Consider the following 25,851-nt stretch of genomic DNA (forward strand, 5'->3'; position numbering starts at 1 on the left):
ACCATTGCACTTTCTCTGCCGCCGAGACCAAGCCCCACAACCCCCTGGGAGCTGTGCTTCCCTTAGGCAGCCCCCATCAGTGCAGGAAGCTCAAAGAGTGAACCTAATACTTCTCTGGCACCAGGCCTTCAGCCTCCAATGCCTAAATCTTATACTGAGATAGTCTTTAGTCCTAGACGGTTAAGGACTTCACCTGCTGTGTGCCCTGGGATGACTGAGCCTCTCTGGGACACAGTGTCCTCAAGCATCTGGGCGAGATGCTTTTGGAGAGAGGCAGGGCAGCAGCCTGGAAGGAGCACAGGCTCCGGGGCTGGGGGTATGGCCCTACCAGCTCTGTGGCCTAGGGCAGGTCACTCTCTCAGCCTATTTCCTCACATATAAAATGGCAAAAGAAAAAAAAAACTATAGACTTGGTAGAAATCTAGTTTATCACTGCAGACACTCAGGCCCCACATCAGACCACCTTCTGCAGGGGGTGGGAAAGGCCCCTGACTTCTATGGGGCAGGTGACATCACACCCAGCTGGGGTGCAGCACAGGGTTGGGAGGAGCAGCGCGCAGTGGCCGAGTCGGAGAGGCAGACTGTTGCTGGGGGAACTGTCAGGCAGGTAAAGGCAGGAGCGGAGGCAAGATGAGCAAGCCCCAGGGTTGCTCATGGAGGAGAATCATCACCACATGCTCCCAGCAGCCATCCCTGGCACTTCATGTGCTTGTTCTGGATCCCTTCCATGACCTTGCGAGGCAGAGCTGTCCTCGCCTCACTGATGAGGAGATTGAGGAGCATCAAGGTTGAACAGAGTGCGTGAGACCACAAGGCCGGCAAGAGGCAGGGCAAGGACTCAAGTGTATCCCACGGTGCACAACGAGGCCAGGGCTGGGCAGCGGGGCACCCGAATGGTGTGCTCTGGAACGTGAGCATTATATAATGTGTGGAAACTTCAAATGCTGCAAGAATATGCAATCTGGCAAGAGAGACCCCTTGTAGCCTCACCCTCCAGAGGTAACTACTAACACCGATCTGTCCTTGTCAGGTTTTCTCTTCTGCGCATACACAGATTTATAAAGATGGGATCATCCTGTGCCCTATTTGCCGATTTGCTTGTTCTACTTTTAACACATGAGGCTGATCGTGGGTGGTCACTCTGAGCCTTGCTTTCAGTACTGGCAAAATGGAGCTATTCCCGGCCCTGGGGTCGCTGGGGAGATCAGACAAGCAAGGGAAGTACCCAGCATGGCGCCTGCCCACAGCGCCGAGTGGTCAGTTCCCAGCCCTGTCACGGCCCTCTGCCCCCTCACGAGCCCCTCCACCGGGAGCCCTTGGCCCCCATCCCTGGCAGCAATACTCGCAGCCCACCCGAGTGTCCCCACTTGTGCATCAGGGTACCACGGAGCCTGTTTGTCCCAGTCAGTTTTAGGGTGGCTAGCATGGCAGGGCAACGGACACCATAGTCTGGCGTCCGCGTGCTAGTACAGGGGACAGTGAAACCTAACAGGAACGAAGCAACCTGATCCAACCCCAGGGGGAGGCCTGGCCACACACCTGGCAGCGGCACCAGCCGTGTAATGGAATCGGGACTAGGGGCATACCTGGGTTTGGGTGTGCCCTGTGCTCATCGACTCATGAGGAACCTTCGTGCCAGACAAGCCCAGGATATGCTAAAGAACCCAGATCGTGTGTCTCCCCCGGGGCACATGTCCACTGGGGCAGTCTGGCTGCCACACGACTACCAGTTCTAGCCCTTGCACTTTGAGAGCAGGCCACTTGTAGTTCTGGGCCTCCCCTGGAAATTGGGGTGGGCTGCCTCCCCACAGGGTCACAGCAAGCCTCTTCTGGGCCTGCAGAGGGCCCATCTCAGGGGCAGACAGGACAAATTCATGAGCAGTCCTCCCAACAGGAGCGTTTGGAAGAAATGCTCCTCAAATGAAATGTCCATGTCTAATGGCATCTGCCATGACCTTCCCCAGCCCTGTTCCTGACGGTGTCAGGGTCTTGCTCATCAGGAGGCTTTGTTAAAGTCTGCAGTCTGGAGGGCCCAGCCCCCTCTCCCCTCACTGACACAAGGTAGACCCCCGGGTTAGACCTTGGTCTTCTAGGGCAATGAGGAAATTAATTACAGTGTTCCAACATTTTAAAAGTTGTCCAAACTATGTTGCCCGATTATAACGTTAGGTGGCATCTTTTTTTTTTTTTTTTTTTTTTTTTTTTTAGTATTTTACTTATTTATTCATGAGAGACAGAGAGAGAGAGGCAGGCAGAGACACAGGCAGAGGGAGAAGCAGGCTCCATGCAGGGAGCCCGACATGGGACTCGATCCTCCAGGATCACGCCCTGGGCTGAAGGCGGCACTAAACCACTGAGCCACCTGGGCTGCCCCTTAGGTGGCATCTAATGCAGCGTGCAGGTACCAGAAGAGCCAGTCCAGTAGGCGTGGTGATTGCCACGGCCCCTCCGTCAGCCTCTAAGAAGGTAGAAAACATCTGCACTAGATGTCCCTGTCTGGTGACCAGGTGCTAGGGGACCTGCACTGACGGGGCCTTAGACCAGGCCGGGCAGAGCCAGGGGCCTGGGAAGCCAGACGGCATGCTGGCTCTGTGTCCGGGTCCAGCGTTCCCACTCCTGCTCCAGGATCCCATCCTCCAGCGCCCACCAAGGTGGCCCCTGGGAGGCGGCCACAATCAGTGTCAGGAGACACGCTGGATTACAGGAGCTGCTACACAGGGGGACTAGGAGGCAGGGACCTGAACTCCCACCTGCCCCGTGCTAGCCCTGAGTGCTCACAGAAGTCTCTCCCCGCTCCCAGCCTTGTTTCCTTAGTTAGGGAGGGAACTGTACCAGGCGATTTTTAAGTCCTTTACAATTCTAAAATGGTTTAAGTATACAGGTAGAGATCAAGAGCCTTAAGAGTACTTTAAGATGTCTCTTTCAATTGGACAAAAGATGTCCATGGCTACATTAACTAAAATAAGGAAAGACTGGGGTGCCAGGGTAGCTCAGTCGGTTGAGCATCTGACTCTTTGTTTTAGCTCAGGTCATGGTCTCAGGATCATGAGATCAAGCCCCATAACAGGCTCTGCATCAGGTGTAAGCCTGCTTAAGAGAAATTCTCTCTTTCCCTCTCCCTCTGACCTTCCTTTGCTGCTTGTGTGCTTGTGCCCTCTCTCTCAAAAAGGGAAAGACTGGAAGCAACTTGTATTTCTAACAATGGAGCCATGGTTTAGTAAATGATAGGGCATTTGCTCAATGCAGTGCTCTGCAGTCATTAAACAGCAATTCTGAAGGCCACATAACCACGTCAGGCAACACGTAACACACTCAACCAGAAAATACAAATTTGAACAGTGATCACAGCTAAAAACAAACGGAAAAAGTGTACAGAGATGTTCAAACCGCAAAGGTGACCTGAGAACTGCAAAAGAAAACGAGATACTATTTTTAACTCTATCAGATTGGCAAAAATGAAGGAGTAATCATATCCAGTGTTGGCATGAATGTGGGAGACAGGCATTCTCACACACAGTCGCCCGCCGGAAGCAGGCAGACGCACCACTTTTCTGAAGGGCTGTCAGCATTTACTGTGCTCCAATCCCTAAGACAGGAATTCCAATTTTTGGACTCAATCCTACAGAACTGCTTATACAAGAGGCCAAGGATGGATGTTAGAGAATCTTCGACACAATCTTACTGGTAAGAGCAAAACAACTGAAGCAAGATAAATGTTCGTCAGTAAGCAATTCCTTACACGCCATCATGGGAGAGCACGGCATGAAATGAGGGTATGTCTACACGTGTGCACACACACCCTGAGGAATGCACAAGTGTTACAAGCAGTTACTCTGGGAGTGAGCCTGGGTGAAAGAGACCCACTTTAACTTTTCCTTATATATTTCAACATTGTGACGCTACTTTTATAATTTAAACACTTTAACCTATGCACTGAAAAGAGAGGAAATAAATATACTGAACTGTTAGCAAGACCTGACTTCAGGGGACGCCTGGGTGGCTCAGTGGTTGAGCGTCTGCCTTTGGCTCAGGGCGTGATCCCGGGATCCTGGGATCGAGTTCTGCATTGGGCTCCCTGCAGGAAGCCTGCTTCTCCCTCTGCCTGTGTCTGTGCCTCTCTCTCCATGTCTCTCATGAATAAATACAATCTTTAAAAAAAAAAAAAAAAGCTGGCTTTGGGTCATGTTTATAGGTGGAGTCTTCTTTTCCTTTTACTCATTTATACTTTCCAAGTCTCTCATAAACACAAATCCTTCTACATGAGAGAAAAAGCTGCTATTAAAAATTACATACATTAAGTCAGTGTCAATCTAGATTCCGAGGCATCAAATCCATTATGCAGATCTTGGTTTTGTCATCTCTGGAAGTTTACATGACCTCTCAGGGCCTTAGTTCCCGCATCTATAAAATGGGGTTGCTGCAAGGATCAAAGCTTACATTGTCAAGAGGCATGCACGTATCTGGCAGGTGGTCAGGGCAGAGTGAACGAGGCTCCCCTCCCTCTCCAAGACAGCTCTGACTGTAGATCCTAGGGTCCCAACTCCGGGGAGGCTGACTGAGGCCATGGCCTCAAAGAACGTGGCTGCCAGGCAGGGTCAGGGTGTGGGAACAGGTGCAGCCCCAGCCCACCCAGGCCTTCCTCATCCACAGGCCTTGGCCCTTGGCAGCTGACCCCCTGGCCTACCTTGCTGGGCTCTGCATCGTCCGTCATGACCCCCGTCATTATGACAGCCTCATCCAGGGAGTAGAGCAGTCCTTCCACAAAGTGGTTCTCCGGCCGCTGGGACTCACGGGTGAACTTGTCGCAGATAGCCTCCAGGCCCCGCACTGGCTCAAACCGCAGCTTGACGTACTTCTTGGCGGGGATGATACGGATCTCGGCAGCCACCAGGAAGCCCAGGGTCCCACAGGACCATGGCACAGCGTAGAAGAGGTCTGAGTTTTCCGACTAGGAGGCCAAGTCAACACATGCTGAGAGCCTGGACCACCACACCCCACGGTGTGGCACACAGTGAACAGGGGTGCAAAGAACCCAGGGCCTCAGCTTACCTCCTCCTCTATTCCTGTCTTGTTGTGTAAACCCTAACAAGGAACTTCAGCAACAGGACTTTCTGGGCCTGCTTTCCCTCTGCAGCTTCAGCATGACGTGTGAACTTATACTGCCCTCTGTCTCAGGGAGGCTCACAGAAGGCACCTGACTCTTGATTTTGGCTCAGGTCGTGCTTTGCACAGTGGCAGTATCATAGCCAATGAGGTTTATTCGGTTCAGGTCATGAGATCAAACCCCACATTGGGCTCTGCTCCGTATAGGGTCTGCTTGGGATTCTCTCTCTCCTTCTCCTCTGCCCCTCCTGCTCGTGCTCTCTGTCTCTCTCAAATAAATAAACAAAATCTTATAAACAAAGTTTCAATCCTGTCCCACTCATCAGGGTAAATGCCTTAAATGTCTGCATCCCACTTTGGGCAGTAAAATTATCTTTTATTTTTCCAAAACAGCCCCTCTAGGCACTTTTAGTTACACCTTACAACATCTGACATAGAGCTCTGTGGCTCAGACCTGACTTGCCCTTGAGAGAGGCAGAATGGTGTAATAAATGGCTACAGGCAGGAATCTGGGAGCCTGACAATTTGGGTTTGAATCCGAGCTGCGTGGGATTTCCTAGCTGTGTAATCTTGGGGGAGGTTTATTAATCTCTCTGTGCTTTAGTTTCCTATCTATAAAATGTGGATAATAATCATACCTCATGAAGTTATTGAAGGATTAAATTACTTAATATATACGAAGCATTTACAACATATCTGAGCCCCTATACGGGGTTCTATCAATCTTTGTTAATATTATGGACACAGACCCAGACTGAATAGTTGTGTTTGAAATGAAGCACTACCAGGGTCCTGCCTCCCCAGCCCCAGGATACTTGATGCCCAGGGATGTCCCCCATCTCTGAACTCACCGGTGTGCACCGCACAAAGCTGCCATCAGCCAGGACCAGCTCATAGGCAGTGCAGATGTGTTGGAACAGGCCGTACTTGTGGGATGATGACTCGATGCCTGTGCCCATGATCAAGCCCCCTGCAGAGACATGCATGTCAGCCAGGCAGAACTGTGGGGTGCAGGGCCAGGGGAGATAGGGTAAAGGGCACTTCACAGGAGCTGGGGTTGCTCATAGCCCAAAGGAGGTATGACACAGCTGGCTGCTTGGGGTAGATTTCCCACCTCTGTGGATCTGGAGAGCAAGAGAGGCTTGGACAGGAGTCTGAGGGCTTCTTCGAGGTAAGGGGGATGGGTAGGAGAGCCTGTCAGGGGTGAGGTAAGGGTTGGCTGGGTGGTAGGAAGCTATATTCTTTGAGAACAGTTCCAGGAACTGGAGATGCTTCCCCTGGAAAAGGAAAGGCTTTGGGGACCACGAATCCTGCGGAGGGAGAGGCAGACTAGACTTATTCTGTGTGCCCCTTGAGGCAAAACTAGAATAATGGACACGTATCATAGGGATGTAGGTTCACACCAAAGAGAAGGTGGGGCCTGATAACCTGAGCTGCCCAGGGATGGAAAGGCAGGCAGCCAACACCCTGCCTTTGAAACTGGATGAGCAGAGACAGTGACTTCCGTCACAGATGGAACAGTGGCATCCGTGGGTGGAACTCCACCTACAGGAGTGGATCACAGGGCCACAGCTCGGACCCTTGGCCTGTCTTGAGTCCTCACCCACTGTGAGATCATCGAGCTCGGGCAACACAGGCAGGGTCCAGCCAATGGAGGTCAGCAGGGCAGTCACCTGACCCATGGTCACCAAGGGCTCCACACGGACGATCTATTGACACAAGAAGAGAGACCCTGATCACAAGGAAGTTGCCAGGGTTCCTGGTGGCTTCTTCACACAGTTGTCACCCCAAATTTTCCCACTCGACCACATAGGATTCCTACGTGCCCCTTGCAGCCTCTTGCTAGAACAGGATACTGTCTTTCATGATGGTAAATGGAATTTCTGGTGCTGGGTCTGTTAGTGTTTGACTTTGTCCTTTCAAATATCTTTACACTTAATACTCAGTTTATTTCTCTTCTAGATGTTAGAAGATACTTATTTGGAAGAAACTGCATTTTTGAAGAAGACAAAAAACATCCATCCCACTTCATGTCATCCTAGCTGTCAGTGTTAGTACTGGAAGTCCTTACTTTTAGACTTTTTCCATCCATGCCTCACTTGCTATTTTGTTTGTTGTAATAAAACACACATATATACAAATTCAAGCACACTTATGCATATTTCTCTGCTTTGCTTTTTAAATTTAACACTACGACCATCATCCTTTGCCATGAGATATTCTTGGAAAACACAACTTTTGATAGATACATCCATATGTCAAAATGTGGACTTCTGCTTCCAGCCAAGACGGAGCAACAGGGACCACGTTTACCCTGTTGCCCAAAAGCAAGAAACAGACAAAATAAATGGAAACAAGAGTTTTCAGCATAGAAGATTATCAAGCAATGAAGTTAATGACTGCTGAGGGACAGGAAACAAACAAGGGGAGCTCTGTGAATGCCCAGGCTGATTCCCTGGAGTCAGGCAATGCAGGGAAGGGAAAGGCAGGGGAGCCCAGTGGACTCTGTGCTGAGTGCCACAGAAGATCAGAGTGAATAGAGCTTGCAGGACAGAGCACTGGAGAGGAGATAACTGCACAGAGAGAAGACTCTGAAGAACTGCAAAGGATGTCCACTGAGCGTTCAGCGGGGTACTGGTTAGTGCATACACATAAGGAAATCACCTGAGGCCAAGGCCAGAGAAAATGGAACCAGAATGGGTAATAAGTCACAGGACCAAGGTTCATCCAGGGAAAGATCTGTTCTCACAAGCCAGACTGGAAACCTCTTGGTTCACAAGGCAATGGGTATAGTGTGATCTTGCCTCAGCAGGAGGAATAACTACTCTTAGATTACATGCTGCTCTGGCCTCACCTGAAAAATCAAGACCCAACAGCATCAAACTATTTCTTGGTAACATGGCTATGGCCCAGAACAAATCTCAAGAAGATTTTAGGAATACAAAAAATATTCAGCACCCAAAAAGGTAAAATTCACAATGTCTAGAATACAATCAAAGTTTACCAGGTATGCAAGGAGGCAGGAAGATTTGACTCATAACATGGAGAAAAGTCAATCTATCTGTTTTGATTAAATAGGCCCAGATTTGACAAAGATATTACAATCAGCAAACAAGAACATTAAAATAATTATTATAAACTAGTAGTTATACTACTATCTTCCCTACATTCAAAAAAGTTAAGTAGAGACATTAAAAAGATAGTAAAAAGATCCTAAGGAAACTTCCATACACAAAAACAATATCTGAGATGAAAGACACACTGGCTAGAATTGACCATGCAGGAGGAAGAGCAATGCATTCTAGGATGCAGCAATCAAAACTCTCCCACATGAAACACACACAGAGAAAAAATGCTTACAATTTTTACAGTGTCTCAGTGAGCTGGGCTGTGGAACAATTTCAAAAGGTCTCATATACCTGCCATAGTCCTCAAAGAAGAGAGAGCAGGGAGCAGAAAAAAATACTTAAAGAAATAATGACCTGTTTTCCAAATTTGACAAAAATTATAATGAATCCCAAGCACAAGGATTAGGAGGAAAAAAAAAAACAATACTGAGGCACATCATACTAAAATTGCTCAAAGTTATTGATAAAAATCTTAGAAGCAGCCAGAGAAAAAGAAGACATGTTACATATAAAAGAACAAAGATAAGAATGAGAGGTTTCTTGTTGGAAACAACACAGGAAAGAACACAGTGAAGCATCTTTATAAAGTACTGAGGGGGGAAAATACTATCAACCTGGAATTTCATACCCAGTGAAAACAGCTTTCAAAAATGAAGGCAACCTTAAATGTGTTAGGATGGATCATCAAAAAGCAAACAAAACCTCAGAAAATAACAAGTGGAAGTAAAGATGTGGAGAAATTAAAATGCTTGTGTACTGTTGGTGGGAGGGTAAAATGGTATACTTGCTGTGGAAAACAGTATGGAAGATTCTCAAAGAAGATTAAACAGAATTACCATATGATCAAGCAATTCCAGTTTGGGGTACATACCAGAAAGAACTGAAAGCAGGGATCGAAAAGGTATTCGTACATCCATGTTCCTAGTGGCATTATTCACAATAACTAAAACATGAGAACAACCCAATGTCCACCAACAGGTGAATGGATGAGCAAAATGTACATATATACAGCGAAATATGGTTCTGCCTTAAAAAGAAAGGAAATTCTGCAATATGCTATATCACAGATGAACTTTGAGGATATTATGTCAAGCAAAATAAGATAGGCACAAAAAAACAAATACTATATGTTTTTTTAAAGGTTTATTTTATTTATTTATTTATTTATTTATTTATTTATTTATTTTTAAGATTTTATTTATTTATTCATAGAGACACAGCTAGAGAGAGAGAGGCAGAGACACAGGCAGAGGGAGAAGCAGGCACCATGCAGGGAGCCCGACATGGGACTCGATCCCAGGTCTCCAGGACCACACCTCGGGCTGCAGGCGGCGCTAAACCGCTGCGCGCCACTGGGGCTGCCCCTATATGATTTTATGAGATACTTAGAATAGTCAGAATCATTAAGACAGAATTTGTAACGGTGGTCACTCAGGGCAGTGGGGAGAGGCGGAAGTTAATTGTTTAATAGGTATGGAGTTTCAGTTTCATGAAACGAAAAGAGCTATGGGAATAGATGGTGGGGATGGCTGCAAAACAATGTGAATGTATTTAATACCACTGAAGAAATGTACAATTAAAAGTGGGTAAGATGAGTGGCTTATCATCCACTGGCTGATATGGGAAGATGACTGGCTGGCTCAGCTGGTGCAGCATGTGACTCTTGATCTCAGGGTGGCGGGTTCAAATCCCATGTTGGGCATGGAGTCTACTTAAAAAAATGGTTAAGGGCACCTGGGTAGCTCAGTGGTTGAGCGTCTACCTTTGGCTCAGGTCATGATCCTGGGGTCCTGGGTATCAAGTCCCTCATCAGGCTCCCCACAGGGAGCCAGCTTCTCCCTCTGCCTATGTCTCTGCCTCTCTTTCTGTCTTTCATGAATAAATAAGTAAAATCTTTAAGAAAGGTTAAGATGATAAACTTTATGTTACATGTAGATTCTCAAAATAAAAGTTGGAAAAGAAATGAAGGCAATAAAAGAAATGTTTTCATACAATAGCTGAAAGATTCATCACCAGCAAAATCATCATACAAGAAATGTCAAAGGAGTTCCTTCAGGCAGAAGGAAAATGAAGCCAGATGGAAATACAAATCCACACACCAGAATGAAGAAATGGTAACTGCATGGGTAAGTACATAAGATTTTTTCTTATTATTTATATTTCTTCAAAAGATCCTGGACTATTAAATAAAAAGGCATTGTGGGTTTGCAACATACAAAAGTATGACAATAGCACAAAGGTGGGGAGGAGAGGGCTGCAAGTATATTATTGTAAGATTCTAATAATATACATGACATAGGATGCTATCACTTGAAGGTGGACTGTGATAAGTGAAATGCAAACTATAAATCCTAAAACTGCTAAAAGCACAAAACAAAGAGTTACAGCTAAAAAGCCAACCAAAGAGCTAAATTAGAATTTCAAAAATTATTTAGTTACCTAAAAGAAAAAAAAAAAAAGAAAAAGAAAGAAGGAGAAAGGAAACAAAGAACAAAGGGACAAAGGGACAAATAGAAAACAAAGAACAGGGGCACCTGAATGGCTCAGTTGGTTAGGTATCTGACTTTTTTAAGATTGATTATTTATTTATTTATTTATTTATTTATTTATTTATTTATTTATTTAAGAGAGAGAGAGAGAGAGGAGAGAGAGAGAGAACAACAGGGTGGGTGGGTTGGGGGGCAAAGGCAGAAGCCCTGACATGAGGCTTGATCCCAGGACCCCAAGATCATGACCTTAGCCAAAGGCAGAAGCTTAATTGACTGAGCCACCCAGGTGCCCCCAGCATCTGACCCTTGATTTCTGCTCAAGTCCTGGTCTCAGGGTCTGGAGCACTGGGCTCCCCACTGGGCACGGAGCTTACTTTAAAAAAAAAAAAAGGTGACAGATATAACCCAAATTTTATTGATAATAATATTAAATGCTAATGTGTGTGAGTTTTTTTGTTTGTTTTTTTAGAGATAGAGAGAGAGAGAGAGAGAGTGAATGGGAAGAAGGAGAGGGAAAGAATTTTAAGTTGACTGTGCTGAGCACAGAGCCTGACACTGGGCTGGGGTCTCACGACCCTGAGATCATAACCTGAGCTGAAATCAAGAGTCAGGTGCTCAACCAACTGAGCCACCCAGACGCCCTTGTACATGGTTTTAACATCTTAATTAAATGGCAGAGATTGTTAGATCATATTAAAAAGCAATACCTAACTATAAGGTGCCTATAAGGGCCACACTTAAATATGAAGGTACAGCATGCCACCATTGGTCAAGAGATGTGGAGTGACTTTATTAATAATATCAGACAAAGTAGTTTCAGAGTGAAGAAGATAACTAGGAATAAAATCAATCATTTCATAATGGCAAAGGGATTTATCAAGAGGACATAAATCATTCAATCAAGAGGACATAAAAATCCTAAACATTTATATACTTCTTAACAGAGCTTCAAAATGCATGAAGCCAAACATGATGGAGCTACAAGAGAAATAAATCCACAATCACAGGCAGAGATTTCAGTATCTCTTCAATCATTGATAGAACAGAGAGAAAATTCGTAAGAATATAGAAAACTTGAACAACACTATCAATCAACTTGACAACCAATTGACATTTAGTAGAAGCCACCCCAAAACAGCAGAATAGCATTTTAAAAGATGCAGACATAACATTTACCAAGACAGCCCATATTCTGGTCCATAAAGTAAGTCTCGATAAGTTGAAAAGCATTCTAATCATATAAAGTGTATTTTTGTTAACAATAACTGAATTAAATTAGAAATTGGTAACAGAAAGATCTGTGGAAAATTCCCAAGTATTTGGAAACTGAATAACATGCTTCTAAATAACCCATGAGTGAAAGAAATATCAAAAGGGAAACCAGAAAGTATTTTGAACTGAATGAAGATGGAAAGATTCAAAATCTGTGGGATGGTTTTAAAACAGTGCTTAGGGGGAAATTTATAGCACTAAATATCTATATTAGAAAAAAGGAAAGGCCTAAGTCAATGGCCTCAGCTTTTACCTTAGAAACCAAGACTAACATGAGTAAAATTACATGCAAAGTCAGTAAAAGAAAGGAAGTAACAAAGATCAAAGCAGAAGTCAATGAAATAGGAAACAAATAAAGAAAAATAGAGAAAAATCAATGAAACCAAAAGCAGCTTCTTTTGGAATATCAGTATAGTTGATCAACCTCTAGCCAAACTGGTCAGGAAGAAGAGAGTTGTCACAAATGACCCATCTCAGGAATGAGACATGTGACATTACTACAGATTCTACAGATGTTCAAAAGATAGCAGGAGTATTACGAATAACGTAATGTCAGTTTATTCTACAACCTGAAATAGACAAATACCTTTGGTGACACAAACTGTCAAAGCTCACCAAGAAGAAACAAAATGAAGAGCCGTAGGGCTATTAAATTTTTTTTAAAAAAATTTACAGATAAAAACTTGCTCACAGAGAAAACTCTAGGCCCAGATGGTTTCACTAGTTAAGTCTATGAATTACTGCATGAAGAAATAATACCAATTTTATACAAACTCCCTCATTAAAATGAAAAGGAGGGCATTCTTCCCAACTCATTCTTTGGGACTTATGAATCTATAGTAATCAAGACAGTATAGAATTGGCATACAGATGGGCAAACAGATCAACAGAAGGGTCCAGAAATAGATTTATGTATATGGACAATTGATTTTCAACAAAGGAGCAAAGGCAATTCAGTGGAGAAAGGATTATTTCTTCAACAAAAGGGGCCAGAACAATAGAAAATCCACATGCAAGAACGTATTTTTTTTTTTACTCATATCACATGCAAAAATTAACTCAAATTGGATCATGGTCCTAAATGTAAAGCAGAAAACCATAATACTTCTAGAAGTAAACAGAATTAGGGCAAGATGTCTTAAATAAGACATCACAAACACGATCTATAAAAGAAGAAACTAATATACTGAACTCCACCAAAATTAAAAACCTCTAGTTTTCTAAAGAGAAGTCAAAAACTGGGAGAAAATAGTTGCAAATTGTGTCTGATGAAGGACCTGTTTCTAGAACACATAATAAGAAAACAAACAACCTGATAAAAATTTTAGCTTAAAGATTTGAACAGGTACTTCATTAAAAAAAGATCTACAAATGGCAAATATGCACATGAAAAGATGCCCAACATCATTAGTCATTAGGAAAATGGAAGTTAAAACCACAATGAGCTACCACTACACACCTACTAGAATGGCTAAAATTAAGAGGACCAACTGTACCAAGTCTGATGATGTGGAGCCACTTAGAACACTCGTGGGAATGTAAAATGCTACAGCCACTTTGAAAAAAAAAATATTTTAAGATTTTATTTATTTATTCATGAGAGACACAGAGAGAGAGGCAGAGACACAGGCAGGCAGGAGAAGCAGACTCCCTGTGGGCAGCCCAATGTGGGACTCACCCCAGGACCCTGGGATCACGACCTGAGCTAACGGTAGATGCTCAACCACTGAGCCAAAGGTGCCCCTTTGAAAACAATTTAAGTTTCTTTAAAAGTTAACTATACGCCTATCATATGATTCAGCTATTTCACTTCCAGGTATTTATCCAAAAGAAAGGAAAAGCATGTGTCCATACAGAGTATACATAAATGCTCGTAGTGACTTTGGTCCCAAACTGGAAACAACCCAAATGTCCATCGATAAGTGACTGGATATACAAACTGTGATCTGTGCATACAGATGGAGCATCACTCATAAGTAATACAGAATGCACTTTTTTTTTTTTTAAGATTTTATTTATTTACTCATGAGAGACACAGAGAGAGAAAGGCAGAGCCATAGGCAGAGAGAGAAGCAGGCTCCATGCAGGGAACCCGAAGTGGGACTTGATCCCAGGTCTCCAGGATCACACCCCGGGCCAAAGGTAGGTGCTCAACCGGTGAGCCACCTAGGCGTCCCCAGAATGTATTTCTGATACATACTTCGATCAACCTGGATGAACCTCAAAATAATTATGCTGAGTGAAAGTTGCCAAAGTAAAAAAAAGTACACAATGCCTGATTCCATTTATATAAAACTCTAAATACAGACCAGTGATGGAAAGCAGGTCATTATTTGCCTAGGAATGTGGCAGCGGGGGTGGGGTGGTGGTGGTGGCTAAACAGGGGTTAGCAAGGGGCACAAGGAAACCTTTGAGAGCAATGGGCATGTTCATTGTCTTGATTATGGTAATGGCTTCACGGCTGCGTCCATATGCCAAAATGTATTATTGTTGGACACCTGTGCAGTACTGCATACCAACTGTATGTCAATAACATTGCTTAGGAAAAAAGAAAAGACAGCAGGGACATTAAGCACTGTGGCCAAGGCCTCACCACAAAATGCCATTATGTGGATATACCATACGTAATAAGTCTCTACTATTAGAGACTAATAAGTCTAGGGTATTAGGTTGTCTTCCATTAAAAATAAAGCTGTGACATGAAGGAAGGGTGAGAGGGAGGGAGGGAGGGTGGGAGGGAAGAAGGAAGGAAGGAAGGAAGGAAGGAAGGAAGGAAGGAAGGAAGGAAGGAAGGAAGGAAGGAAGGAAGGAAGGAAGGAAGGAAGGGAGGGACATAATCCCTCTGTGCTGTCTTTGACTTAAACCCATTTCCTTCTGGGGCACCTGGGTGGCCCAGTGGTTGAGTGTCTGCCTTTGGCTCAGGGCATGATCCCGGGGTCCTAGGATGGAGTCCTGCATCGGGCTCCCCGCAGGGAGCCTGCTTCTCCCTCTGCCTGTGTCTCTGCCTCTCTCTCTGGGTCTCTCATGAATAAATTAAATAAAAATCTTCAAAAAATAAAAAACAAATAAACCTATTTCCTTTTTCCTTGCTCCAGGTTTCAAAAAAAGTTACTAGATAGGCCAAAGATGATGCACGTGTCTAAGGCTATTAACAAGTGGGTCCTAGGAAGCTTGGAAGAAGGCCCACCCTCCCTGCCACTTCCATAGCTCGTCTTTTGCCAGCATACTTCCTTAACAGGAAGGGATAAATAGGTTCCGTTTTGTCTCTCATCTTTGCCCATGACTTCCCCATCCTTTTCTCCTGTGGAACTGCTGACAGTCAACGAGTCTCCCTGAGTTCAGTCTGCCCACCAGGGGGACACAGCTATGATTGATCTCTTCCAGAGCCATGAGGTTTTTTGAAGGATCGCAGAGCCTTCTGTGATGAGCGGGGCCCTCTCGGCTAAAATTGTCTCCCTGTGGGTCACTCGCACCAGGAAGGGTGCCTCTCCTGTCCCTGGGGCCGGGGAACTGTGCCACTCTCACCTGTTTCTTGGTGTCCACCTCCAGAATGTCCATCAAGTTGATCATGATGTTTTTGTGTGTCTTCTTGTACTTCCCAACCCGCAGCGAGACAGTGAGCCAGCCGGGGCGCCCCGTGCACATGAAGGTCTTGCTGCCCTGCTCCTTCCATTCCCGTACCTGCAAGCGTAGGACAGAGACTAAGTTGGGCCCCCCAGGGGATAGAGCAGCTTGCAGCCCTGCTTTCAGGAGAGGGAGCTGGGAGTGATGCCTTCAGGTTTCAACAAACACTTCCTGAGCCCCTGCACCCCGCCGGGCACTGGAAGGCCCGCAGCCCTTTCCCTCTGAAACCTTCCCTGGCTAGTGCCACATGGCAAAGTGGGATGGAGAAAGAGCTAAAATCCAGGATCAAAGTGCTATGTAAACAATGCTCACTGGGAAGCCCAGGCAAGGTCTTACAGCGATAATAAAAGAACTCTACAATGATAGCAATCTCCTGGGTGCCCCCACTGTGCAGGGCACCCGGGCACCTACTATGCACTCTCTCATTGATTTCTCACAACAACCCCAGAAGGGTGGGATGACCAGCCCCTTCTTATAGGGGAGAAAGCTGGGAAACAAAAAAACTTGGTCACTCAACAAGTGAAGGGCAGAGCCCAGATTCACACCCAGGACTGTCCAACTTCCGGCCTGCAAAGATAGATGGGCTTGTGTTAATAGTCAGGAAGAGAATAACAGTTAACAGTTAATGGAGGCTTATGTGCCAAGCCCTGTTCTAAGCAAGTGTATGTGTTAACTCATATGTCACTGGAGGGGGAGAGAAGGGGTGGGGAAGGACCACAAACCCAATGGAAGGAAGAGCTTTTGCAAAGCCTCTACTGCAAATGACCAGAGCACACAACGCAGAGAACAAATGGCCCAGGGGACTCCACACCCACCAGGAACACAGGAGGAAGTGCTCCCTTTCTGCTGAGATGGACATCTATTGCTATGACCTTTGACCATTCGTTTCTTCTTCATACACTTTTAAAGGTTCCATCTTCCTTGGGTCCAGGTGATGCTGGGTCTCCCCCTGCTCCAGAAAATGGGCATGTGACTTAGGTCTGATTTTGTCCTTTTGGCCACAGTGACCAGTTCAGGGATGGGCCCAGGGTCCAAGTCAAGACAATAAGACCCATTCTAGGAGAGGAACTCACGTTTTACTGGGATTGTGGAGCCGGTTGTATGAAACTGCTGGGGTTTCCTCAGGGAGATGGGCCTCCCTGAGTACAAAGTCAACCCAGACGAAAGCCAAGCCAATAGATGGCAGATGGATGGAAAGCTGAAGATGAGAAACAGGGAATCCTCGATCTAGTCATACCTGAGCCAGTTTTATTCTTGGACTTTTCGGGATCTGGGCCAACAAAATCCCTTGCTGCTCAGGCCAGTGTGAGTTGAGCTCCTACCACATGCAACCAAGAGTCGTGGAGGGGGCTGGGTTGAAGCTGGCTGGGTAAACAAACAGCTCAACATGGGGGAGCAAAAAAATAAAAATAAAAATAAAATAAAAATAAAATAAAAACATGGGGGAGCACTTTCCTGCCATCTGAGGCCAGGGTGCCCTGTGAATAGAGGTATATGAGCAGAAGAGGGATTCCATGATCATCTGGCCTTGCCCCTGCCTGATTCTGCAAACCCAGGGCTTCGTACAAACTCCGGGGTGTAGGAAATGGATTCTGGGTGCTGTATTCCAGCTGTTGGGTGGGCCGCACGAAGTGAGTGTATGGAAGCCTTAAAGCCTGAACCACCGGTTGGACTGGATCCTGATGGGAACCAAGCAGGAATCTGGCAGGAAGGTACTGTTGTGCAAAGACCTTCTTGTGAGTATGTGCAAGTCAGGGAGACGTGGGGAGGGCCAAGAAAAAGGGCCGCTAGTCAGGGGGTTATTGCCACAAGCCAGGTGTGAGGCAACAGAACCAGATCTACTGGGTGGAATGGAAAGGGATGGGAAAGGAGAAAGGTCAGAGATCAGGCTCTAAAACCAGGCTGATCTGGTTTCCAGCCCCATTTACCAGCTATAGCCACCTTGAACACATGACTACTGATTCAGCCTCAATTTTTCCCTGTCTGTAAAACAGGTCTAAGTCTTCCTAGGATTGCTGTGAGATTAGAAATGATGGACATCAAGGCTCGGGGCGTGGCATGTGTCAGGTGCTGAGTAGCAGGCTGGTTTGGCCAAGCCCCTTGTCTTCTTGTCCAGTGAGAACCTCTGGCTTAGTTTTAGCTAAACAAGCAGGCACTGGGCTGCTCTGGACAGGGCCCCATGGGTCAGAGGTGACTTGGACAATAACAGTCCCTGCCTTTCAGGAGCCCACACTTGGATGGAGGGTGGGGGTGTGTGTATGGGGGAGAAACAACAAACAAGTAAACAGGGAAATCTGAACCTATGGAAAGAGCTAGGGAAGAGGGTGCAGTCGGGGAGGGAGGGTAGGCAGAGCTCTGGAGCTGTGACTGTGGCCGGCTGAACCCAGGGTAGCCCAGGCAAAGCAATTCCAGACATTGCATTCTGCTACCCAGCCCAAGGTCTTATGCCTCATAGGAGTGGCCCTCAGCATCCATCTTCCCACTCTTGCTTGCGGCACCCAGCACTGCACCCACAGAACATGGAGGCTTCTACACCTGCGCTGAGGGTGGCGACAGGAAACAGAAGCTCTTTGCAACCTGACACTCCTAAGAGGAACGTAAGGAGGGGTAGAGGGAGGTCAAGAAAATGCCCAGGCTGGAAGGCCACGCCAACCCTGGGCACAGAGAAGGAGGTTCCAGGGTGAGCCGCAGCGGGGGCGGCCGCGGGGACTCCGTAGGGGCGCAGACCCGGGGTGGGGGGATGGGGTTTGGAGGCGGGGAGGATGTACAGAGTTACTGGGGATGCCTCCTCCAGAAGTGAGTACCCGCCCAGCGCCCCAAGGCTCTTCACCCTCACCCCGGCTGGGTGCTACCCTCTCACCTCGGTCCTTCCTTCCTTCTCAAAGAGGCAAGAGCTCCTTGCTGCTGCAGAGTAAACTCTCAACTCTAGACCCCGCCCCAACCTAGTTCGGAGGGGAACTTTCCAACCTTCCCCCACTCCCGGCCTGGGCTCACAGCCAACCCTCCGCCGGACACACCTTCGTCCCGTCAATTCCCCGACTCCCCGGTCTCTCCCGCCAGCCCCAGCCCCGAGAAGCCCCCGTCTCCGGGATGCGTCGGGCCCGGCGGCACCACCTGTTCCCGGCTCACCTTGCCCGGTCTGGTGATCCCGTCTACCCTCTGGGGCCCCCGCAGGTGCTCCGCGCAGGGCAGACCCCTCGCTCCCGGGAAGCGCCCCCCGCCCCCCGGTGAGGTCTGGGCCCCCGGGCCCCCGGGCCCCGCAGCACCCAGCGCCGCGCGCATCCCGCCGCGCATCCCGCCGCGCCCTCACCTGCTTCTGGATGTCCCGCACGCGCTGCCCGTGCAGGCGAGGCGCGCTGCTGAGCTTGAACACCACCCAGGCGCGCACGTAGTAGTAGATGTCGAAGATGAGCGAGAGCGGCAGGAGGAAGAGGCACACGAACACCCAGCGCTGGTGGATGAGCACGAACTCCAGCCCCTTCACGCGGACCCAGAGCAGGAAGAGCAGCGCGCACACGGCCAGCGACACGGCGGGCTCCATGGTGGGGCCGGCGGCGCGCCGCGCGGGGGAGGGGGTCCCGGCTCGCGCCGCCCGTCGCCGCCGCCGCTCCGCGCCCGCCGCCCGCGCCCGCCGCCCGCCGCCCGCTCCCCGGGAGTCGGGGGGTCGCCTCGCCGCCTCGCGATTGGCTCGGGCCGCCAAGGTTCGGTGGGCCGAGACCCGGCTGGCGACCAATGGCGAGCCGCGCCGGGGATCGGACCAGGAAGCCGCCGCGCTGATTGGCTGCGGGAGGCGGGCCGCCCCACCCCCTTCGGCCGTCGCGCGGGGAGGGGCGGCTGGGGAACTCGCGCGCCCGCGGGGTCGGGGGCGCCCTGCGGCGCGGGGGGCTGCGGGGACGCCGGCTCGAGGGCCGCGTTCAGCCGCCGCGCGCTGGGTCGGCGCCCCCCGGCCCTGGGTCGGGCGCCCCGCAGCTCGGCCGCGGACTCCCGGCCCCGCGGGGAGCGCGCGCTTAGCCCTGACCGCGGCCGGCGGGTCGCGCGGGGCGCTCAAGGCCACGAGGTGCACCTTGCCATTTCCCCAGGCGCTTTCTGCAGGCTCGGTGGAGTTTGCAGCAGGTCGGGGGGCGCGGGGGGTAGGGTGAGCTCCATTTTATCAGGGAGGAAGCATCCCAGAAGAGTGCAAAACGGCTCCCTTACCCCTTTCCCACTCGGCTGATGCAGATAGGACAGGAGGGGAAAGAAGGAAGGACCCCCCCCCCCCCCCGCAGCCACGGTGAATGCGCCCTAGCGGCCACTGTGCCAGGCAGTGGGGCAGGCCCGAGCAGGGGGGGCTCCAGTACGGAGGAGCGGGGACTGTGCCCGGCAAAAGATTAAATCCAGTGTCCTTTGCGTTTCACCTCGATTCTGTAGAGAGCTGGTTACCTCTTCTGAAATTTTAGAAAGTGCAGGCGATTTTTATTTTAGGAGCTAAACTTAGACCACTGAGGTCCTAAACTGGCCTCGCTTATCACCTATCCACTTCCCTCTGTTCTCATCTTTGGCAGAAGGAACATGCACTCGTAGGAGGTTCCCTGGGCCCCCACGATCCCTCAGATTTTCAGTACCTTTGCTCCCCATGGAACCTCTGCAATGGCCTTACCATTCCCTTAATAGAGCTAGACGTACATCCTTGAATCAGCTCCGGGCCACCTCTAAAACTACATTTATGACACTTTCTTCCCCTTTCAAGTGCTCATAAAATAAAGTGCAGCTGTCCTGATTCTTACACGTTATTTTGTTCACTGTCTCTTTATGGGTCTCTCACACTGGCAGACTGAGCTTTAGGGCACGCGATGTCTCCTCGTTCACTTTTGTGTTTGCAGTTTCTAGCGCAGTGCCTGATGCTAGTAGACACTCCAGGGTTTGTTGACCAATGAATGCATGAAGAATGTAGGCAGAGGCTCGAATGTTCAATAATGATCAAAGTCCACATAGTGAGAGGCTGTTTGCACTGGGCTTTAAAAATGAATAGCCTAGCCCAGCAATGTCTTATACAACAGCTACCAGCTACTGGTATGTGGCTAATCTAAATTGAAATGAACGTTAAGTGTAAAACACTGGATTCCAAAGACAGTACAAAGAAGAGAATGTGAACTATTTCACTAATAATTTAATATTGATTATGTGTGGCAAGGATAGTGTTTTGATGTGCTGGGTTAAATAAAATATTAAAGTTGATTTCACTTGCTCTGTTTACCTTTTAAAGGTAGCTACTAAAACTTTTAAAATTATTGATCTGTCTTAAGTTATATCTCTAGCAGCTCCAATCAAGAGGGGGCACCAAAAATGTAAAGAATAGAGCCACTGTGGAAAACTCACCCTGGTTCTGTTTGAATTCAAATGTTAGAACTGTTAGGGAGGGCTTTGCTTTAAAAGCTTAACCATTCTGGGGGTCCTGGGAGGCCCAGTTGGTTAAGCATCTGCCTTCGGCTCAGGTCTTGAACTCAGGGTCCTGGACTGGAGCCCTGCATGTGAGATCAGGCTCTGTGCTCAGCGGGGAGTCTGCTTGAGATTCTCTCCCTCTGCACCCCACCCCCATACTTGCTCACTTGCCTGTGTGCATGCTCTCTCTCTTAAATAAATGAATAAATCTTAAAAAAAAAAAAAAAAGCTTAACCATCCTGAGTATTGTTGGGGTATGAGGTAATCTGGAAAGTTAAGTTCTACATAAAAATCAACTTTGGACTAAAGTGTTTAGTGCCTTGTAGTTGAGAAACCACAAAATTACTGGTAATCAGAATAGTTTTACCCTTGGGAAAAGGAGGAATACACCTCAATAACCAAATAGGGCTGAGGTTTAGGGGACAACTCTCAAAAAAGAAAATGAATGAAAAAGTACTCAGAACAATAGTTAACCCAGCCTGCAGGTCCTCATTCTCTCTTCCTGCCTACCTGCCTGCATCTTTGATTCTTCTTTTCTGTCTCCATGAACCTCAGCCTTTTGGGGCTGTTATTGTCTAGGCAAGAAAAGTAGTAACCCCAGGTTGGGCCAATTAGTTAATTTTTATCATTTTAATTAACATATAGTAAAGGTGCTTATCGTTTGTGTACAGTTTATGAATTTCAGCATATATAAGGGTTTTTGTAATCAACACAGTGAAGATCTAGAATTGTTTCATCACCCCCCTCCTTTGGAATTTCATCCTTCCCCCACCTTTAGCCCCTGGAGACAAGTGCTCTGTTCGCAGTAGTATAGTTTTGTCTTTTCCAGAGATCAAGGTCATCCAAATGGAATCATGCAGTTTGTTATCTTGGGCCCATTAATAGGTTTCAATGGATTTCCTATAGTGGTAAAATACACATAACAATGGTCATCCTATTATTTTTAAGATATTATTTATTTATTCATGAGACAGAGAGAGAGAGAGAGAGAGGCAGAGACACAGGCAGAGGGAGAAGCAGGCTCTATGCAGGGAGCCTGACATGGGACTCGATCCCGGGTCTCCAGGATCACGCCCTGGGCTGAAGACAGCGCTAAACCACTGAGCCACCCGGGCTGCCCCATCCTAAATATTTTTAAGTGTACAGTTCGATGGTATTAAATACATTCACATGGGGCACATGGAGGATTTAGTCAGTTAAGCATCTGCCTTTGACTCAGGTCATGATTCTGGAGTCCTGGGATCGAGCCCCATGTGAGGCTTCCCACTCAGTGGGGAGTCGGCTTCTCTCTCTCTCTCTGCCCCTCCCTGCCCTGCTCATGTTCTTTCTCTTGCTTGCTCTCTCAAAGAAATAAAATCTTAAAAAATAAACAAGTAAATAAATAAATACGTTCACGTTGTTGTGCAGCCAACACCACCATCCATTCTCATAGCTCTCTTCATCTGAAACTCTGCGCCCACTAAACAGTAACTCTCCATACCCCCGCCCCGGCACCTGGCAACTACCATTCTACTTTCTGTCTCTATGATTCTGATGACTCTCAGTATCTCGTACAGTATCTGTCTTTTTGTGATTGGCTATTTCATTTAGCCTCCTGTCCTCGAGATTCATCCATGTTGTAGCATATTGCAGAGTTTGCTTCCTTTTTAAGGCTGAAATATTCCATTGTATGTACTACACTTTACTTATCCATTCATCTGTCAATGGACACTTGGGTTGCTTCCATGTTTTATCCATGTGAACAATGCTGCTGTGAATATGGATGTACAAGTATCTTTTCAAGACCTTGCTTTCAATTCTTTTGGGTATATACCCAGAAGTGGAATTGCGGGATCATATGGTAATTCCAGGTTTAATTTTTGAGGAACCACCATACTGTTTTCCACAGTGGCTGCACGATTTTACATCCCCACCAGCAATACCTAATGCTTTCCCCTGCTCCATTTCTTTGTCAACACTTGTTTTCTGGTTTTTGTTTTGTTTTTTCTTTTTGTAGTAGTCATGCTGGGGATACAGTAGTAAACTAGACGCAGTCCACACTCTGACAGACCCTTGTGGGATATCTAGACCATCCATGAGCAATTATAAACCGATGTTAAGTGTTATGATAAAGAATTATGGGGTGCTATGGAGGCACATGAAGTGTCATCTATATAGACACTCCGGGAGGGCTTCTGGAAGAAATTGGTGACTAAGCAGACATACCATGGGATGAATGGGATTAATAGGAGTTAGCCAGGTGAATTATTTGGGTCCAAAGGAATGAGAGCTGTTCAAGAAAGGAATGCCATCCAAAGATAACTAAAGTTCACATATTTATGACCATACTTCTAGACCTATCTTTAGGCCCACATACACATACTTATGTGATTTTACAAAACAAGATCATTTCAACATAAGCTTTCTAATTTGCTTTTTAAAAATTTAACCACGTGCTATAGACATTTTAAATGGCTTCTTTACATTCTATTGCATATGTTTGTGTGTACACTGATAGATGTGTGTGTATGTGTGCATGCATGTATATAACTTAATTTGTTCAATCAGTATGCTGTTAAAAGACAATTAAGTTGTTTCCAAAGTTTAATTATGATGGGTGCATTTCCAGTAAATTTTCATTATCACACGTGTTTGAACTCATGAAATCTTAACTTTCTTATTATATTTTAAAACCGATTGCCAAATTGCTCTTCAAAAATGCTATCCACAGAGTATAAGAATAACAATTTCCAGGGATCCCTGGGTGGCTCAGCGGTTTGGGGCCTGCCTTTGGCCCATGGCGCGATCCTGGAGTCCCGGGATCCAGTCCTGCATCGGGCTCCCGGCATGGAGCCTGCTTCTCCCTCTGCCTGTGTCTCTGCCTCTCTCTCTCTCTGTGTGTCTATCATAAATAGATGAATAAATCTTAAAAAAAAAAAAGAATAAAAATTTCCCCAGGCCCTTACTGACATGAAATGTCATGGTTAAAGTTTATTTATTTATAATCTCTGCACCCAACATGGGGCTTGAACTCACCACCCAAAGATCAAGAGTCTTATGCTCTACTGACTGAACCAGCCAGGACCCGCTGTCATGGTTATTGTGACTATAGTAATTGCAGACCACATAGCTGGTTGCACCATTTAGCCTGTCCCATGGCTCTCATAGCACACATGCAAGCAGTTTGCTTAAGACCAACCTACTACAAAGGACATTCAGCACCATCTCCTTTTCCAGCTTGCCATAATGACCAGTTCTCAGTGCTTTCTAGGTAGGAAGGCTGAAGCCAATGTCTCAGACTGACTGGTCTTGGTGATCGAGAGGTAGTCCACAGAAATTAAGGCTTTGCCATTTCTGTCCTTGGCCGCTGGCAGCCTAGAACGCTTCCACACATTACTGCCTTTTCCAAGGGCAGCTCTCCTAATCTCTATTTGCCCAGTGCCCAGCACAAGGCCAGTGTCCCCAAGTCATCTGATTCTCAGTTTGATTCTTGAATGTGAATAATTTCAATTCCTTCAAACAACACCAGAAAATCCCTTAAACAAAAACTGTCAGGGAATAAGCGCCACATACAAACAGTAACACCTATGTATCTTCACTTGCGCAGTGGGCAGACTTCAGCAGCTCACTGTTAGCAATACCAGTGACCCCAGTAAAGGTTAGCAGTGCCCATCTCATTCTGATAATCTTATTTGAATCCTGACTCCCATATATTAACCCTGAGCAAAGTTACTTCACTGCTCTAGATTAAGTTGTGGCATGTAGTGAGTTTCCAGTGAAAATTATCTGTCATTACCATTTCTCAACCGAAAGGGGCAACTCTCTTTGATCTTTTACACAGCCTCTGCCCTTACCCCTCATAAGAGATAAATGATCTCAAAGTCACAGGCTGTTGACTTAAATTGATGTGTAAAATGAAACCACTGATTTAATAAGCTTGGTGGCTTGACATTCTTTGGAAAATGGGCAGAGGAACAGGCTGATACATGAAGGGACAGCTGTGTAGCAGGAGTGAGTTGCAGCTGGTATTGGAATTGCTACACATGAACAGAAAAGCAGCCTGGGCGGTTTAATGAGGGACAAACAGTCCTCTCGAAGTAACCTCCGTGAGGGCATAGTTGTGGGTCTGACAGCTCTTTATGGTAATAGATGTGCCTAATGATCACTGGAAACATCAATAAGAGGTCAAATATGGTCCAAGCAAGCTGTTCAGCCAGGCAAAGAGATGTATGAGGCCTTTTAAAGAGACACCTAAACTTTACTTGGGAAGGGATCTCTTTGAGAAACCACTTCATCTAAACTTTTACTCGCCCAAGGCCCGGGTGTCCTCAATTTTAGAAGTATCTGGACCAAAAAAATGTTTTAAAAAATTGGGGACAATCCCAGCGTTGCCAGCTTGTTATTTTGCTGTGTGAAGAAAGCGGCCAACTGAAGAACCCTCCCCGCCCTTATCCTCCTTACATGAAAGAAAGAGAATTTCAATACCAGAAAAAGTCGGAAGGTCATATGGTCTCAGGATAAAAACAGTCCTTCAAAGTGAACACATTTAGCATTCTGAAACACTTGATATGTTCCATAATTTTTCTGACTTCTGGAGGCATTGTCATGAACCAACCCAAAAGGTCTGGGATTTAGAAAGAATCACTTTCTGGAGGGTGTGATGGTTCTCAAAGTGTAGACCAGAAGCAGCAGCCACAGTATCGCTTGGGGACTGGTTACGGATGCGAAGTCTCAGGCCCCTTCCCGGGCTTTAGGAAGCAAAAGTTCTGGAAGCAGGCCCATTGATCGTACTTTAGCAAGCTGTCAGAGTGATTCTTACACACCCACGTGCAAGAGCT

The 25,851-nt window shown here is 46.9% G+C and overlaps 1 protein-coding gene across 1 annotated transcript in view; it reads right to left on the reverse strand.

The window, feature by feature from the left end:
* The window catches only part of DHCR24 (24-dehydrocholesterol reductase), a 30,325-nt gene extending 11,108 nt beyond the window's left edge, over nucleotides 1-19,217 (reverse strand). The window contains exons 1-5 of the mRNA XM_072820368.1: nucleotides 18,927-19,217; nucleotides 15,518-15,673; nucleotides 6,707-6,812; nucleotides 5,955-6,073; nucleotides 4,685-4,948 (exon numbers count right to left, since the gene is read on the reverse strand). Of these exons, the coding sequence (XP_072676469.1) occupies nucleotides 4,685-4,948; nucleotides 5,955-6,073; nucleotides 6,707-6,812; nucleotides 15,518-15,673; nucleotides 18,927-19,157 (876 nt within the window). The 5' untranslated portion in view covers nucleotides 19,158-19,217. The remainder of the gene's footprint in view (nucleotides 1-4,684; nucleotides 4,949-5,954; nucleotides 6,074-6,706; nucleotides 6,813-15,517; nucleotides 15,674-18,926) is intronic.
* Between the last annotated feature and the right edge of the window lie 6,634 nt (nucleotides 19,218-25,851).

This window comes from Canis lupus, chromosome 3, assembly GCF_048164855.1.
Source record: "Canis lupus baileyi chromosome 3, mCanLup2.hap1, whole genome shotgun sequence".
NCBI lineage: Eukaryota > Metazoa > Chordata > Mammalia > Carnivora > Canidae > Canis > Canis lupus.